Source organism: Pinus tabuliformis, chromosome 9, assembly GCF_031772625.1.
Source record: "Pinus tabuliformis cultivar Carrire ecotype Pingquan chromosome 9, CPIR1, whole genome shotgun sequence".
Taxonomy (NCBI): Eukaryota; Viridiplantae; Streptophyta; class Pinopsida; order Pinales; family Pinaceae; genus Pinus; species Pinus tabuliformis.
In genome coordinates this window covers 1,953,715,643-1,953,733,073 of record NC_142307.1, presented here as the reverse complement: position 1 = coordinate 1,953,733,073, position 17,431 = coordinate 1,953,715,643, and the positions used below count along the sequence as shown (strand labels likewise).

The following is a 17,431-nucleotide window of genomic DNA, read 5'->3' as shown; positions in this document are numbered from 1 at the left end:
ACCCTAATCATCTGCTATCTGATACAGTCTGCATGTAAAGCGCAATTAATGAAACAAAACAGATTCAAGATCTGCACAGCAGTTTTAGATTCTAGACACTAGACTTTGTCAGGATGAGAGAAAAAATCATGGTCAAGTACATTAGGAACATGATGTGCAGGAAAAACTATAATTGTAATCATCAATTCAGTGCATGGAACAGTGAAATTGACAAAAGCCACGTTCAAAATGTCCTTTGCCCCAAAATAAATAAACTTTCTTACAATTTATCCGTATTTCTGACCTAAAAATAAATCCTTCCCTTCATTCACTTTGATTAAACTCCTTCCCTTCATTCACTTTGATTAAATAGTTATAGTTAGACAAATGCACCAAACACATTTCCAAACATGGGTCGGATGTCTAATCTGCATTTTTACTTTTTTCAATATCCTGTTGAAAATTCCAACATGAATTACTTGGTAACGTTCACCATTGCAAGGACATCAGTTGCATGATTGTCCACATTCACCTGAGAGACACTTGCAAGGTTTCATTCAACATAAAAGAATTCTTTTTCATACTAATTATTGCGAAATCTAGAATGTTATAAAATAATTGCCACCACTGCACCACATAGATCATGATTTTATGCAAAGGTAAGCAACACCAACAGAAAACATATACTAAGTTCTAAAATAAAACAATATACCAAAAAAGTCAGTCTTTCTTTTCTGAAGATTGACCACTTTCAACTAGAAGTTCTCCATGGTGGACTGCTTGTCTATCAATTCCACAATAAGAAGCCTCAGACATGGCCTTAGGCAGGGGTCGATTGCCAAAGTCCTCAGGAAAGCAATCAAATTCTGGTCCAAAATTAAACTGCACTGTACAGTTAGGTTGATTTGGAAGGGTGTAAAAGGAAGCTGCAGGGTAATATCTGCCACCATTTATATCCTTGAAAGCAACACCTTGACATATCCCATTTATAAAGAATGATATATCACTTCCTGCACACATTTTAAAGAGGTGAGATTAACAATTACAAGAGTTAAAGAAAATGTTATAATCAAGCTTGTAACATAGGCAAGGCTGAGAAACAAATTCAATAAAATGCAGCCAGTAAAAAGATCAACACAAACTAAAACCTTGTTATTTTCCCTATTGTAACATCTTCTTGGCAAAAAAATATTTAAAATATTGAAGATTTTTAATTTTTTGCGCTTATGTAATGTTTTGATATTATATTGTTTATTCATTTAAAACCTAAGTTGCACAAAATGGGAAAACGGGTGCGAATTTCCGAAATGGGCACAGGTACAAAACTTGACCCCCCAAATTTTGGAAACGGGGAAGCACGATATATATACATATATATATATATATATATATTAGAATTTATGACATTTAAGAAATGTTATGTGCGATCATAAAGCATACATGATGCATTATAATTTATTACATTTAAAGTTTAAACATTATGATTAAATTTACATCACATTTACTCCTGAATGATCACATAATAAAAATAAAAATATCAGAATATCCAAAATCAACTTTTAATATATATCCAAATCTCAAAATCAGCCTTTATTATATATATGAGGCTACAAGTACAATAAAGACTATGAGGCTGCAAGAACTATAAAACAAAGACTAATCCTTATCATCATAATCCTTGTCAAAAATAAAAGCAGAAGCATGCTTAACAGCGGATGGTGGTGCTGAAGAAGATGATGGGCCAATTCCACTTCCAGGCTAGACCTCAATATTTAGGGCAGCAAGAGAGAAATCCAAATCAAGACTTTCTGCATTCACACCCCATTCTTTAGTAGGAACACTGTTTTATTCTGGACCCCTACGAGATGCAAGGCGAAGGTTGGAGTGCACATAAACACGATCCTCTACTTTTTGTGAGCCCAACCTATTGCGCTTCAAAGAATGAATAAAACCATAGGTGCTCCAATTCCTTTCCGCTGATGAAGAGCTTGCCACTTGTGAAATAACACGAATGGCAAGGTTTTGCAAATGTAAATCATTTGCTCCATGACAAATCCATTACCTAATTGGACTCATGGTGCTTCTCTCCTCGAAAACTGATATATCTGCATAATCATCTAATCCTGCAGCAAAATTGGCAAATTCTTCCTTTACCTCCTTGTATAGATGAGATGGAAATATTCTCATAAGGGTTTTTTTCACCCCATTAGCCACCTCTCTATCGTTACGGGCCACCTTCCTTTTCCCATTGCTTTGAGCAATAAGCTCCTCATCACAAAATTTTGGGTTCAAGGCATGTGCTAAAGTGTGCAATGGAGTGTTGAAATTGTTCCACCTATCAACAATGATTTTCTTGACTAAATCAGCAAAATGATCATCAACAAACAAAACTTGTGGAGACTCTTGTGAAATGATTTCCATAGTTTTCTCAACCATGGAATCCATGCCACCATATACCTCTCCTAAGAAAGGTTGGTGAGTGTCAACATTCCGAAGAAGCTAAAATGCAGGGGTTGTGAACTTTAGCAAGAAATCTATCTTTCTCGACCAATCATCATCAAGGCACAATCTATGCACCATATATCCCCACTTTGAATCTGCTTGTCTCCACTCAACCCAAAGTTGACTCACCACCATAGAAAATAATGCATGCTTAACCTCAACAAGGCGGCACAACATCAGGAAGTTTGAGGCATATCTTGTCTCATCAACTTTTAACAACTCCAATTTGGAGTACTCTCGAAATATTGCCTGAGATTGGTGGTGGTTGGTGATGAATTTAATAGTCTCCCTTGCTTCCCTTGTGATTTCCTTTATCCATGGAGCTTTTTTTTCGATCTCCTCTAAGATCAGATTCAGATTATGGACAATGTAGGATATCCAAAAGATGTGGTCATACCTACCCTCAATAGATAAAATTTCACATTCCTATCGCTCTTGCCACAAGAAATTTTTAATTTCTTTTCTCGTGGTCTATTGGGAGTCTCCTCCCACATAGTCGGACGACCATGTCCAAAACCAGAAGGCACATGATTTGAAGCATCCTTGGAGCAGGTCTTGTAGGCCTCTTTTGATGTATATTTGAAACTTATTTTGGAGACACCTTGCAGAAGTTTTTGAAGTCTATTTGAAAAAGGTTGGAGCCTAGGAGGATTGGAGTCCTCATTTTGACCAAGTTGGTGCTTAGATTTGTTGAGAGGAATGGAGTCTTCATTTTGACCATGTTGGCGCTTGGATTTGTTCAAGGTTGGAGCATTGAAGGAGTTGGAGATTTTGTTGTACAAGTTGGAGCTTGTGATTTGTTTTAGAGGATTGGAATCTATATTCATCAATAATAATAAAAAATTGTTCCGTTTCTTGTGTTCTGGTTTAACTTGTGATAAAAATCTTAACTGGCATAATAAAACAATTGAAAGAAATATTGATTCACCCCCTCTCAGTATTTCCAACAAAATTCTACAATCTCATTTCATATGGTCTCTCAAACCCAAAGACAGATGATTGAAAAATTTCTCTCTTTTGCCACTGCTGCTTTTAAATTATTCTTTCAGTATTTGGGCTTCCACATTGAGACTAATGATTCCAGAATAGCAGATTGGAAGTGATTGACAGAGAATATAGAGAAAGATCTCTTTATGAAGTCACGCGTGGTTGTCCTAAGGAAAAAGGGACTAAGGAAAAAGGGCTAACCAGGACTTTGTTGGATTCGCATGGAGCGATCAACGGTTGTGATCAACCGACGACGACGGGTTACGGTGAAGGCTTATGGAGGCGTATAGAAGTGTGAGCGCGGGTTATATGGGTTTATAAAGGATTTTGGATGAAAACAGGGACAGCGGTAGTCAAGAGAATATAAGGAAAATGAAGGGGAAGAAGGAAACAGGCTGATGCGGGTCCTTTTTTAAGCACAAACAACGCAGACAGACTGGAATTTGACCTTCACATGTTGAAGTTTGTAGCAGAGCTAACAAGATCAAGCTCTCCTTGTATCTCTTTCTAAAAAAACTTGTCCATTGGACCAAGTTCCATTGCCTTTCTTTTTGCTGCTTGACCCACACCCCCACAAAAACTCTCAAATGGAAATTTGTTGTTGTTTTTCCGCAAGAATGGAAGGGGGTCATCATTCTTGTTTTTCTAAATGATGCAACCACCCTTGCCACACCAACATTGGCCTCTTTCTCCATTTCTTTCCTCTTAGCTAAAGACACTTGTGTACATGCTCCAATTCCACAACCTGGTAAGGCCAACAAATGAGCTTTCACACAGTAATAAGTGCTCTTGAAATGATTGTTGCATTTTAAAGCAACATAGCCTCCTCCTTTCAACTTGTTGCTTGGCACTTGATCTCTTGTGACATACTTCCACAAGGAATATTTTTTTTCTTGAGCCTGTCGTCTTTCTAAATCCATTTTGCCCTCAACATTTGAAATTGTTGTTGCAACCTCACTTCCAATAGAGGGAACACTTGCAGACCCTGATGAAATTGGAACAGAAGGGGCATCACCAATGGGAACATTCTGCCCCTTCCTTGCTGCCCTTGATTGAGCCATATGTTTCGTAAAAAAATATTAAAAAAAATACATAAACTTGTAAAATAAAGGGCATGCAAACTACTGTAGCAAAATTGCAATAAAAATAGAAGCAAAATGAACTTGTTGCTTAAATCACTTCCAAAATGCTACCAAACCCTTTGCTAATCGCTCCCACACACCCACAGCAAGAGAGAGACTCAAGAATGAGTGAGAATTCTGCCCAAATCGGGCTTTAAAGGCCACGCGACACACTTTTCAGAGGGACACGTGTCCCTAAGTCGGGACTCACATGCCCTTGGAATCCGACCCATGTGCCCATCGAATCCCACGTGCTAGGGCACACTGGACACAAGAATCAGACACGTGTCCTAGAGAATCATGTCCGATTCGTGGGATTCGAGACACAAGGCAGGGAGTACGAATTCGGTTTCTGAGGACCAAACCAATCAACCCCCAAAACCAAAAGCAAATCCCCTAAGGTTTTGCTAGGGAAGAAATAAAAACCATGCAAAATCAAACCATAGGAGACAAATTATGCAATGTTGATACATAAAAGTAACAATTTTTAAATAATAATTTCAATAGACATTGTCATTGGTGAAATTAAACTGCCTTTGCCGACGTAAAAAAATGTAGATATAGAGTAAAAGATCCTACTAAACATAGGAATCAAAAACAATATTCTCATGTCAAACCAGCGACTAAATCAGCACAACCCAAAACAGAAACTTAACTGCGTATTGATTTCCTTAGGAAAAAAAAATTGATGCAAATCCAAACCAAACCATTAAAAAAAAAAAAAAATCAATCAATCAACAAAATTGCACCAAGTGAAATCCAAATCCACATCTAAACCAAAGTAGATAGACATAGATGCTGTAAAAGACGTTTATAGTCCAAAAACAAGCATACTATAATTCTCCAATCTAAGCATACGACAAAATAATTCTAATCCCGTACATCCTTTGCATGTTTAGAGTCGGGATCGTAAATCCATGACCTTGAAGGGACAAAATCAATCCCAATTCCTATTGTGGTGGAAATCGCTGCAAATAATCCAATAATCCAGGATAGGTCCATCAATAGAGCAGGGCATCATTTCATTTAATAGGCAATTGACAGGTTTTAGCGTTTAAGGTAGTCGTAGGCTTTTCATATTTTGCGTTTTTTTGGTTTTTCAAGAGATGCAGATGCATTGGTGCACAACCAATCAAATTGGTTAGTTTTGTCTTAAACTGGTTGGTTCTAATTGGTTGAAGACAGAACCAGTGCAAACCAGTTTGGATTGCCAGTTCTGACCAGAAACCTCCCAAACCCAGTCCAATCATCTGGCGAACCCAGTCCAATCATCTGGTTTTGCCGATTCTTTATCTAATAACATTGGTCAACACTGTTGTTGCAATCATCTACCATCATAAAAACATACCACATAGTATTTTGGCACGTGCTGTGTAGATAATGGTTTCATGGTCTAAAAGTTTGAATCAATGCATGCATATTTTTCTTGCAGAAGTGATACCACATGGACGTCAATTTGGATAGAGGGCATCCAAATGTACTCAAAAACATCGAGGGTCATCTCCATACCTCTCTGTTTTCTGCAGTAGCATCTAGGGGACATCGTGAAGCCACACACAAACTTAGGGACATGCCCTTCCAAACAAGCACTTCCGCTCACAGTGCCCAAGTCCTCAGGGATGGTAGATTTAAGGGATGCATCTCTAAGGGGTAGATATGGGTTCCCATGCAACATTAGTTGCTACTTATCACAGCATATCTATCAATATATCATAAACTCAACTGTGGAGATTTCTAAAGTCTCCATTGCCCCAAAATAAGAAATTTGTTAACAAGAAAGCTCCAAGCCTTTAGTTAATAAAATTTCATATCAGAATCATTCTGGTTCTCTTAGTCTAAAGCACAACAAATCTGATTGAAGAACATAATAGAAACAACAAATCTCATTGAAGAACATGATAAAAAACTATCTGCTGTGGCACATGTAAAAGAAACAACTCTCCCTGTTCCTTGAACGACCAAGGGAAGAATTCATGAGAAAGAATGAGGGCTGTTCTCTAGAATTGGACCAGATTCAAATTTCCTTTTTCCATGCTAACCATGTATCTCTACACACTTCTATCATACATTTAAGAAATAGTACTGTTCATGGAAGTGTGCCATGCAAAAGCCATTGACCCTTGTCTGCGAAGAAACAGTTACAAATCACGCTAGATTGTAGCACACTGGATTTTGGTGGGCAGATGGTAGTAATTGGATTAGTATAACAATTTCAATTTCTAGAAAGATTGAAAGAAACAAAGATCTAGCCCATTCCAGAAAGTTTTATACATGAACGACTTTGAGTTATGAAAATTGACACCTTCCAATATGACATAAAACTTATTTTTAATGTTTCCAAAATAGAGTCTACAGCCTAGACACTTCAAATGCTAAACACAATGTTCAACAAATAATAAACCTGTAGAAAAGAATAATTTTATAATCAGATCAGTTCTCATGCATCAATCCGTATTTAAGCAAGTTATCTTATAAGTTATCCACTATGGCATCGTGGTCTAAAAATAGAAATGCTCTCAACTTGCAAGGAGCAGAGTCTAATCAGGGATTCTGATACAAAACATCCACTAGTGGAAGTCCTAAATATGAATAATAATGCAACAACACTCTGCACAGCATCAACTGTAAGAGAGTACTTTTGTTGTCTTACAAGCATAGATAAGAATGAGCTCCAAATCCTGGTTGAGACCCTAATCATCTGCTATCTGATACAGTCTGCATGTAAAGCGCAATTAATGAAACAAAACATATTCAAGATCTGCACAGCAGTTTTAGATTCTAGACACTAGACTTTGTCAGGATGAGAGAAAAAATCATGGTCAAGCACATTAGGAACATGATGTGCAGGAAAAACTATAATTGTAATCATCAATTCAGTCCATGGAACAGTGAAATTGACAAAAGCCACGTTCAAAATGTCCTTTGCCCCAAAATAGATAAACTTTCTTACAATTAATCCATATTTCTGACCTAAAAATAAATCCTTCCCTTCGTTCACTTTGATTAAATAGTTATAGTTAGACAAATGCAGCAAACGCATTTCCAAACATAGGTCGGATGACTAATCTGCATTTTCACTTTTTCAATATCCTGTTGAAAATTCCAACATGAATTACTTGGTAACGTTCACCATGCAACCCATTGCAACGACATCAATTGCATGATTGTCCACTTTCAACTGATAGACATTTGCAAGGTTTCATTCAACATAACAGAATTCTTTTTCATACTAATTATTACGAAATCTAGAATGTTATAAAATAATTGCCACCACTGCACCACATAGATCATGATTTTATGCAAAGGTAAGCAACACCAACAGAAAACATATACTAAGTTCTAAAATAAAACAATATACCAAAAAAGTCAGGCTTTCTTTTCTGAAGATTGACCACTTTCAACTAGAAGTTCTCCATGGTGGACTGCTTGTCTATCAATGCCACAATAAGAAGCTTCAGACATGGCCTTAGGCAGGGGTCGATTGCCAAAGTCCTCAGGAAAGCAATCAAATTCTGGTCCAAAATTAAACTGCACTGTACAGTTAGGTTGATTTGGAAGGGTGTAAAAGGAAGCTGCAGGGTAATATCTGCCAACATTTATATCCTTGAAAGCAACACCTTGACATATCCCATTTATAAAGAATGATATCTCGCTTCCTGCACACATTTTAAAGAGGTGAGGTTAACGACTACAAGAGTATAAGAAAATGTTATAATCAAGCTTGTAACATAGGCAAGGCTGAGAAACAAATTCAATAAAATGCAGCCAGTAAAAAGATCAACACAAACTAAAACCTTGTTATTTTCCCTGTTGTAACATCTTCTTGGGAAAAAAAACTAAAATTTTGAAGATTTTTAATTTTTTGTGCTTATGTAATGTTTTGATATTATATTGTTTTTTCATTTAAAACCTAAGTTGCACGAAACGGGGAAATGGGTACGAGTTTCGGAAATGGGCATGGGTATGAAACTTGACCCCCGCAAATTTTGGAAACGGAGAAACACGATATATATATATATATATATATATATATATATATATATATATATATATATATATATATATATTAGAACTTATGACATTTAAGAAATGTTATGTGCGATCATAAAGCATACATGATACAATATAATTTATTACATTTAAAGTTTAAACATTATGATTAAATTTACATCACATTTACTCCTGAATGATCACATAATAAAAATAGAAATATCAGAATATCCAAAATCAACCTTTAATATATATATCCAAATCTCAAAATCAGCCTTTATTATATATATGAGGCTACAAGTACAATAAAGACTATGAGGCTGCAAGAACTATAAGACAAAAGACTAATCCTTATCATCATAATCCTTGTCAAAAATAAAAGCAGAAGCATGCTCAACAGTGGATGGTGGTGCTGAAGAAGATGATGGGCCAATTCCACTTCCAGGCTGGATCTCAATATTTAGGGCAGCAAGAAAGAGATCCAAATCAAGACTCTCTGCATTCACATCCCATTCTTTAGAAGGAACACTGTTTTATTCTGGACCCCTACGAGATGTAAGGCAAAGGATGGAGTGCACATAAACAAGATCCTCTACCTTTTGTGAGCCCAACCTATTGCGCTTCAAAGAATGAATAAAACCATAGGTGCTCCAATTCCTTTCCACTGATGAAGAGCTTGCCACTTGTGAAAGAACACGAATGGCAAGGTTTTGTAAATGTAAATCATTTGCTCCATGAAAAATCCACCACCTAATTGGATTCATGGTGCTTCTCTCCTCCAAAACTGATATATCTGCATAATCATCTAATCCTACAGCAAAACTGGCAAATTCTTCCTTTACCTCCTTGCTGGCAAATTCTTCCTTTACCTCCTTGCATAGATGAGAAGGAAATATTCTCATAATGATTTTTTTCACCCCATTAGCCACCTCTCTATCGTTATGGGGCACCTTCCTTTTTCCATTGATTTGAGCAATAAGCTCCTCATCACAAAATTTTGGGTTCAAGGCATGTGCTAAAGTGTGCAATGGAGTGTTGAAATTGTTCCACCTATCAACAATGATTTTCTTGACTAAATCAGGAAAATGATCATCAACAAACAAAAGTTGTGGAGACTCTTATGAAATGATTTCCATAGTTTTCTCAACCATGGAATCCATGTCACCATATACCTCTCCTAAGAAAGGATGGTGAGTGTCAGCATTCCGAAGAAGCTCAAATGCAGGGGTTGTGAACTTTAGCAAGAAATCTATCTTTCTCGACCAATCCTCATCAAGGCACAATCTATGCACCATATATCCCCACTCTGAATCTGCTTGTCTCCACTCAACCAAAAGTTGACTCACCACTGTAGAAACTAATGCATGCTTAACCTCAACAAGGCAGCGCAACATCAAGAAGTTTGAGGCATATCTTGTCTCATCAACTTTTAACAACTCCAATTTGGAGTACTCTCGAAATACTGCTTAAGGTTGGTGGTGGTTGGTGATGAATTTAACAATCTCCCTTGCTTCCCCTGTGATTTCCTTTATCCATGGAACTTTTTTTTGCGATCTCCTCTAAGATCAGATTCAGATTATGGACAATGAAGGGTGTCCAAAAGATGTGGTCATACCTCCCCTCAATAGATAAAATTTCACATTCCTCTCGCTCTTGCCACAAGAAATTTTTAATTTCTTTTCTCGTGATCTATTGGGAGTCTCCTCCCACATAGTCAGATGACCATGTCCAAAACCAGAAGGCACATGATTTGAAGAATCCTTGGCGCAGGTCTTGTAGGCCTCTTTTGATGTATATTTGAAACTTATTTTGGAGACAACTTGCAGAAGTTTTTGAAGTCTATTTGGAAAAGGTTGGAGCCTAGGAGGATTGGAGTCCTCATTTTGACCAAGTTCGTGCTTGGATTTGTTAAGAGGAATGGAGTCTTCATTTTGACCATGTTGGCGCTTGGATTTGTTCAAGGTTGGAGCATTGAAGGAGTTGGAGATTTTGTTGTACAAGTTGGAGCTTGTGATTTGTTTTAGAGGATTGGAATCCTCACTATATTCATCAAGAATAATAAAAAATTGTTCCATTTCTTGTGTTCTGGTTTAACTTGTGATAAAAATCTTAACTGGCATAATAAACAATTGAAAGAAATATTGATTCACCCCCTCTCAGTGTTTCCAACAAAATTCTACAATCTAATTTCATATGGTCTCTCAAACCCAAAGACAGATGATTGAAAATTTTCTCTCTTTTGCCACTGCTACTTTTAAATTATTTTTTCAGTGTTTGGGCTTCCACATTGAGACTAATGATTCCAGAATAGCAGATTGGAAGTGATTGACAGAGAATATAGAGAAGGATCTCTTTATGAAGTCACGCGTGGTTGTCCTTGGGAGGTTGACTGGTATTACTGAAAAGTGTTTTTGAGGCTAACCCCATGTAGTGGATGCCATAACCCCTCAACCAAAAAATGATGACCGCAGAACTCACATTCAGGTGCCTTTGGTCTAGCAACACCGAATCTCTAGGAATTCTAGTAGTTTAGTGGGAAAAAATCTTCAATCCCAAGTCTGTGGGTGAGTAGGGTTTGAAAAACTTTCGTTTTCATCTCGTGGACTCTAGCTGCAAAAAGGTTTGGAGAATCATCACTGATCAACGCCTCTCAGAACATACACTATTTGGGAAGTATATTCATCCTCTTAAGTTGATCAATAGGATATCCTGCCAGAAGAAAACGGGTTACATGATGTGGAAAACTTTAGTGGGATCATTTGATACAGTTGAAAACAGTGCTGTAAATATTTCAATTTTAACATAAAAGATTATGAAATCACTATCTTAATTTTGCCAATGTTTGCCGATTTTCACTGGTATTTTGGTGGTGTCTTGATTTTGTCAATGTTTTGCTATCTTGGCCAATATTTTCTCCATTTTTAGGAATTTTTGGCTTTCCGGGCACTTGCCAATTTTATCCTGATCTTCTATGGGCAGGTGGGCGACAGAATACGTGTTATAGTGGATGGCAATGCATTGGGAGGCATGGAACCAGGCTTTGAAAGCTCAGTTAGTTTGCTTACTAATCAACACCTAACAGATCTGAAACTACTTGTGATGTCTCCCACTCAGAACACTTAGATGGTCTGTGCGATAAGCAAAGTGGGAAGAATTATAGCTTGGTGGACGACTACTACAGGAATGGAACTTTCACAAAGAACAACTTTTCAAGGCTTCAATTATCTTACAAGATGAATAAGAATTCTAAAATGGGTCGCCCACCCTCAGACAGGTCAGTCAACTATCCATTTAAGTTACAAAGAATCATTTCTAAAACACGAGGTCTAGATGTAAAAATGGGCATGGAAGATGCTACGAAAGACCCAAAGTCCAGCGTAAAACTTACTCCTATATGTGGCTTACACCTAAATGTGGCTTGCCTTGGAGAATAAAATATTGTCATGTGATAATCTGCAAAGAAGGGCATGAGAGGGTTCCGGAAAATGTTTCCCCTGCAATGAAAACTCAAAATTTGTCTCACACATCTTTGTGCACTGCCATGTCTCCAATGAGCTGCGGTAGTATGTCAAGTGCATGAAAGTGAGCATATGTGATTGGAAAGGGGAGTTATGGCTTAAGAAACAGAAAGATCAGTAGCACGTCCCATTTCCTTTTTTTGTATACATAGCAACCATGCCTGTGCCAAAATGAAGCCATATTCGAGGCTATAATTAGATGTGCACTGCCATTTCTCCAATGAGCTGCGGTAGTATGTCAAGTGCATGAAAGTGGGCATATGTGATTGGAAAGGGGAGAGCCTGGAAAATATATTAAAGATATGGTTTAAGAAACAGAAAGATGAATAGCACGTCCAATTTCCTTTTTTGTATACATAGCAAGCATGCTTGTGCCAAAATGAAGCCATATTCGAGGGTATAATTAGACAGCCAGCACAGGATTTCTTGAGGCCAAAACAGTCCATCACGGGCTTGAAAGGGTCACCCAAGGTGAAATGTCAGAATTGGATTCCAGAACTGATCATCAACCAACATATGGATACTGTTATGACACCTCAGAAGGAAACCCTGGAAGGGGAGGTGTGGGTGGTGTCTTTATCCTGCCAACACACAAGAGGATCACCTTCCAGTTCAGGCTTGGTCATTGCACAAATAATTTCGCTGAAACCAAAGCAGCCGCTATACTAACGTTCATCGCATAGGAGAAAGGTATGGAAGAACCGACAGTATGTCGTGATTCCAAGCTTTTATATAGCTGGCTGTCTGGCACATTGCAGTGTAACAAAGCAGTGCATTGCTCCCAAGCTTTCAGATTCGGAATCTTTAGTCATCTTTATAGAAAGCGAAATGAGGAGGCGGATCAGGCAACCCAGGGATCCTGCAAGCCAGAGGATGCATTACTGTACACTGTCACGGTTTCTGGAAATAGGTTTTAGCATCATCTTGCGAGTCAGTTCAAAGTCTCCCGAAGCCTCTCAGCACAGTGTCGTGTTGAAGAATCTGAAGCAGAGGTATTTTGACTAATTTTTATCCTATCCACGCCTATTCTGCAATGCGAGAATCTCTTCACACACAGATCACCGTATCTTCTTCGCCACCGTCAGCAGCTGCAGCGGCGTCCAACAACCGGAGCAATTTACCAGCATCCGCATCGCCATGAATATTTAGCAAACAGTGAATTTTGATTTGATCATTGGCATCAAACCCCGAGAGGAAACGGTGGCTCTAAGATGGGTAAAGTAACGGGGGTTTTGTTGTGTTTTGTTTTTTGGCTCTAATATTTAGCTGTGAGCAGTGTGAGCATAGCAGTGTGGTCAGCAGCGAGCAGTGAGCAGTGTAATAGCATGAAGCTTTTATGCAGCAGAGTGAGCAGTGTAATAGCATGAAGCTTTTATGCAGCAAAAGCAAGGAGCAACGACCTTGCAGCAAAAGCAAGCAGGTAGCAGTGGCATTTTGATTTTATAGACCTACATATTTCTCAAAACAGGTTTGACCATAAATGCATTCAAACATGACAAAGAATAAGAAATTTGAGAATATGTGAACACAGGACAAGTGAAAATTGTCTTATTCGTTAAAGTTGGGAAGTGAGTTTGGGTCAATGCCAAACAATATCGGAGCATTTTAAAATGAAGAATAGCTCGTTTAAAATGGGAGCAAACAAGGAAGAAACGGTCTAAAAAAAAGTACTCGAGCCCTTCACAAGAAGCACTCAAACAAGTCTCCTCTACAAGAACGTGGCAACAAGAAGTCCAGAGGAAAAGTCATTGATGATTCTGCCTTATATAGTCCCACATCCACACCTCTCACCTGGGCTTTAAAATGGGAGCAAACAAGGAAGAAACAGTCTAAAAAGAAGAGTACTTGAGCCCTTCACAAGAAGCACTCAAACAAGTCTCCTCTACAAGCACGTGGCAACAAGAAGTCCAGAGGAAAAGTCATTGATGGTTCTGCCTTATATAGTCCCACATCCACACCTCTCACCTAGGCATTTGATTTTTATGTGAAAGATTGTTAATTGCAAAACCAATGTTGGAGGTTTTAGAAACTAGAGGGCAAAAAAGAGATCATAAAATTCATATAATAATAGTTGAGAACAAGGCTTTAGCAAAAAGCAATAAAGTTTTAAAAGAACAAGTGGCATTGCTACAAGAAGCTCTCCTGATAGGAAAGACAGAATGGCAAGGCATGAAGGCGGATATGCAAAACATAAAGAAATATGTAGTGGAAAGTACAAAGGTGGTGAATGTGAAAACATCCTAGGATAAAGGGGAAATATGCAAAACATAAAGAAATATGTAGTGGAAAGTACAAAGGTGGTGAATGTGAAATCATCCTAGGATAAAGGGGAAATGATTGTCCAAATAAACAACCATAAAGAGAACACGAGAAGAAACAAACGGAGATTCCACCAAAGTTTCCAAAACTTGGGCTCAAGTTATTAGCAATTCTGGTAATAAGGAAGGAGAAACAAATATTTAGGTTGACAATATGCAAGATAGTGAAGGCAAGGAAAGACAAAATAGGATAGTAAACATAATTATTAAAGGGGTGAAGGACTATGAGAAAAATGAATGTACTCTTGACCTCGGTTAGGGCCTATCGCGGAAGATAGAGACATAATTTGCCTCATAGAAACACATGAGCATGAAGCGTGCAAAACACCTTTGTTTGAAGGACACTGGAAGATGGCAGTGTGGAACGAGGCAGCAGGGAATGACAAAAGACACGGGGTATCATGATTTTAATAAGGGAGAAAGAAAATAGTCTCATTCAATTAGGAAAAAAAATTTAAATAAACAATTCATTTAGTTTAAATTATTTTAACCTATATAAACAAAATTACGCTCAATAAATGCAGATAACACTAAAATTGTTTTTATTTATTTCCATATTACGCAGGTCTTAACATTTTTTAATATTAAGCGGCAGAGTTTATAGAAAGGGCGATGGAATTAACAGCAGTTAAATACGAGTGCTAGTGCATACACTGAAACAAAGCGCATTCTATATTTTCGCCATGAATTCTACGACAAAAGTAAAGCAAATATATGTATAACAGCGGTAAAAAGAATAGAAGTGTGCGCAATTCGAAAAAATGACCGTCTATATATTTAGTGCATGAACTGCGAAACAGAAAGATATTTAGTGCATGAACTGCATGGACTGAAATAAAGTGCATTCCAAATTTTAGCATGGACTGAAGTCACAAATTTAAAGCATTCAAGAAAACATGACTAGAGGAAAATAAGTCAAAGATATGGGAACTGGAACATACCAGGCACCACCTGTGGTGCTTCGTCTACTGCATTGCTGTGATGATCAAACTCGCTGCCATTGGGCAAATTAATATAAAACCCAATAACGTCACCCTCCACGTAAGGTCCATCCCCATAGGGCTCTCTGATAGCCTTATGAACTTTAGTGCCATCAACATCTCTGTAGGCATAGCTATTCCCATCATAACCCACAGGAGTGTCAACATCTCCTTTCTCTGTAGACCATCCCAATCTGGTATGCCCAGTTTGACCGAGGTAAACAACATTGATCTCAAAATACCATGCCCCCTCCACCACACCCCTAGTAGCCCTCACCGTTCTGTATCCTTTAGAACTCCCTGCAATCAGTCTATCTTTACTCAGCTCAATCTTTTCTGCCTTGTGGATCTTTGACAGACAAATCCTCATGTTTGGGTTGTCATCCTCATCCTCATCATCAAGCAGCCTGGGGGCGGGAGTTATGAGAGTAGTATCTTTTGCTGGGGGATTGACATTAACCCTGTTCTTCTTACCCGACTTCCTGGATGTTGATGCTGATCTTGATCTGGTCCGGGCATTAGTGTTTCTCCTTTTGGGCTTTTTAATAACAGTATCTGCCCCCACCATTGGAGCCAGTAATTTCCTCTTCTGTGATGTTCTAAACTTGGTGGCCACAGTATCCTCTGAGGCGTTATCCTTATCCTTATACCCACTTTCGTCGCTCTGATCCTCTTCTCCTTTCATGCCTTCCTGTTCACTTGGGCCATGGTCTTCCCATTCTTCCTCTCCTCCAACACCAACACCGATCTTGTCTCCACCAACACGGACTTGGCAAGATGACCCGTGATCAAGGGGACGTTTCTGCTGTTCTGCAGAATCATCCAACCCCTCAAGGGGACGTTTCCCAAGCTGTTCTGCATAATCATCCAACCCCTTATCATACTCCTCTTTCTCGTCGTCGTCCGAGATCTCAATTACATTCCATGGACTTCCGCCATAGTTGTGATAGGATGGACGATGAGGATCCATTGAGCCGTGAGCTAGAGTATAGTATGCAATCACGTAGCAATCCAACAGAGTTTATATTTCTATTGCCGTTCCCTTTCCCTGCCTTATATCTATGTGCATCGCGGACCCACTTGGCCAAGGCTGGCCGACTTGACGAATATGTGAAGGGCATTTCCGGCACAGGTTTCTATTGTCATATTAGTTTTCTCATTCCGAAAATGGCATTGCAGACCCACTTGACCAAGGCTGGCAGAAATTTAAAAAGGCATGTAAAGGGAATTTCCGGCACATTGTCGTTGTAGTACAAGTTTACGCAACTAAATTATTTTCATTGCGTTCACTTATAGAGATGAACTAATTGGCTACCTTCCAAATTTAGAGGTAAATTTATGGGTAGAGGTAATTTAGTAAGTGTTCAAAGATAATTTGTTTACCATGACCAAATCAATTGTAACTTGAAAAAGGTGTAAGTGATGATTAGAATCTAACAAGTCGTTGGAAAATATAAATATTTTGATTTTTAGTTTTAGTTTTGTAAATTAAAAAATTAATTAATTGATAATTATATAAATTAAAAAATTAATTAATTGATATTTATATAAATTAGGTTGTTTTTTTGAAAACGGTGTAAGTGATAAATGTAAATTCAAGATGTGTTAAAATATAAATATTTTAATTTTATTAGTTTAAAAGTAAAATAATTATTTTTGAAAATTGTGTAAAAGATGATGGAGGATATGAAAAAATTGTTTTTATTTAGGTAAGAGCATACTTTAAAGGAGTTGTTTATAATGCGACTTTCTGGAGATTCTGGTGACGGAATCCGGCGGAAGAAATTGAGGTTAAATCTTGATTTGTTGCAGTTAAAATGGTTTTTTAACTACATATTTGGATTCAGCACCCTGGAAAACCCCTTGGAAACTAGCTATCAAACATGCGATTCCAACCGAAAAAACCCGCCAAAAAAGCTTTCAAAAAGTCGCGTTATAGACAACTGCTACTCTAAATGACCTAAAACTTAGGAAGTGTCTATAGAGGTCGAGGAATTGCCTAGATGGTTAAAAATGTTTGGAATCTGGGTAAAACA

At 37.9% G+C, this 17,431-nt stretch overlaps 1 protein-coding gene across 1 annotated transcript; it reads right to left on the bottom strand.

Moving 5' to 3' along the window:
- Nucleotides 1-399: 399 nt before the first annotated feature.
- LOC149156789 (protein TRAUCO-like) lies at nucleotides 400-16,365 on the bottom strand. The gene is made up of 3 exons (XM_089445244.1): nucleotides 16,258-16,365; nucleotides 15,357-16,173; nucleotides 400-989 (listed from the first exon to the last, which is right to left on the bottom strand). Exons 1-3 carry the CDS (start codon nucleotides 16,363-16,365, stop codon nucleotides 700-702), a joined length of 1,215 nt encoding a protein of 404 aa, XP_089301370.1. The 3' UTR covers nucleotides 400-699.
- Between the last annotated feature and the right edge of the window lie 1,066 nt (nucleotides 16,366-17,431).

What these genes read in the sequence shown, in the direction of transcription:
- LOC149156789 (XM_089445244.1), bottom strand. Translation starts at nt 16,365, where the DNA reads ATGGATCCTCATCGTCCATCCTATCACAACTATGGCGGAAGTCCATGG. An exon ending in ATGATAAGGGGTTGGATGAT is followed by an intron (nt 16,174 to 16,257) that starts TATGCAGAACAG and finishes GATCACGGGTCA; the next exon opens with TCTTGCCAAGTCCGTGTTGG. An exon ending in AGCACCACAGGTGGTGCCTG is followed by an intron (nt 990 to 15,356) that starts GTATGTTCCAGT and finishes AAATGTGTGCAG; the next exon opens with GAAGTGATATATCATTCTTT.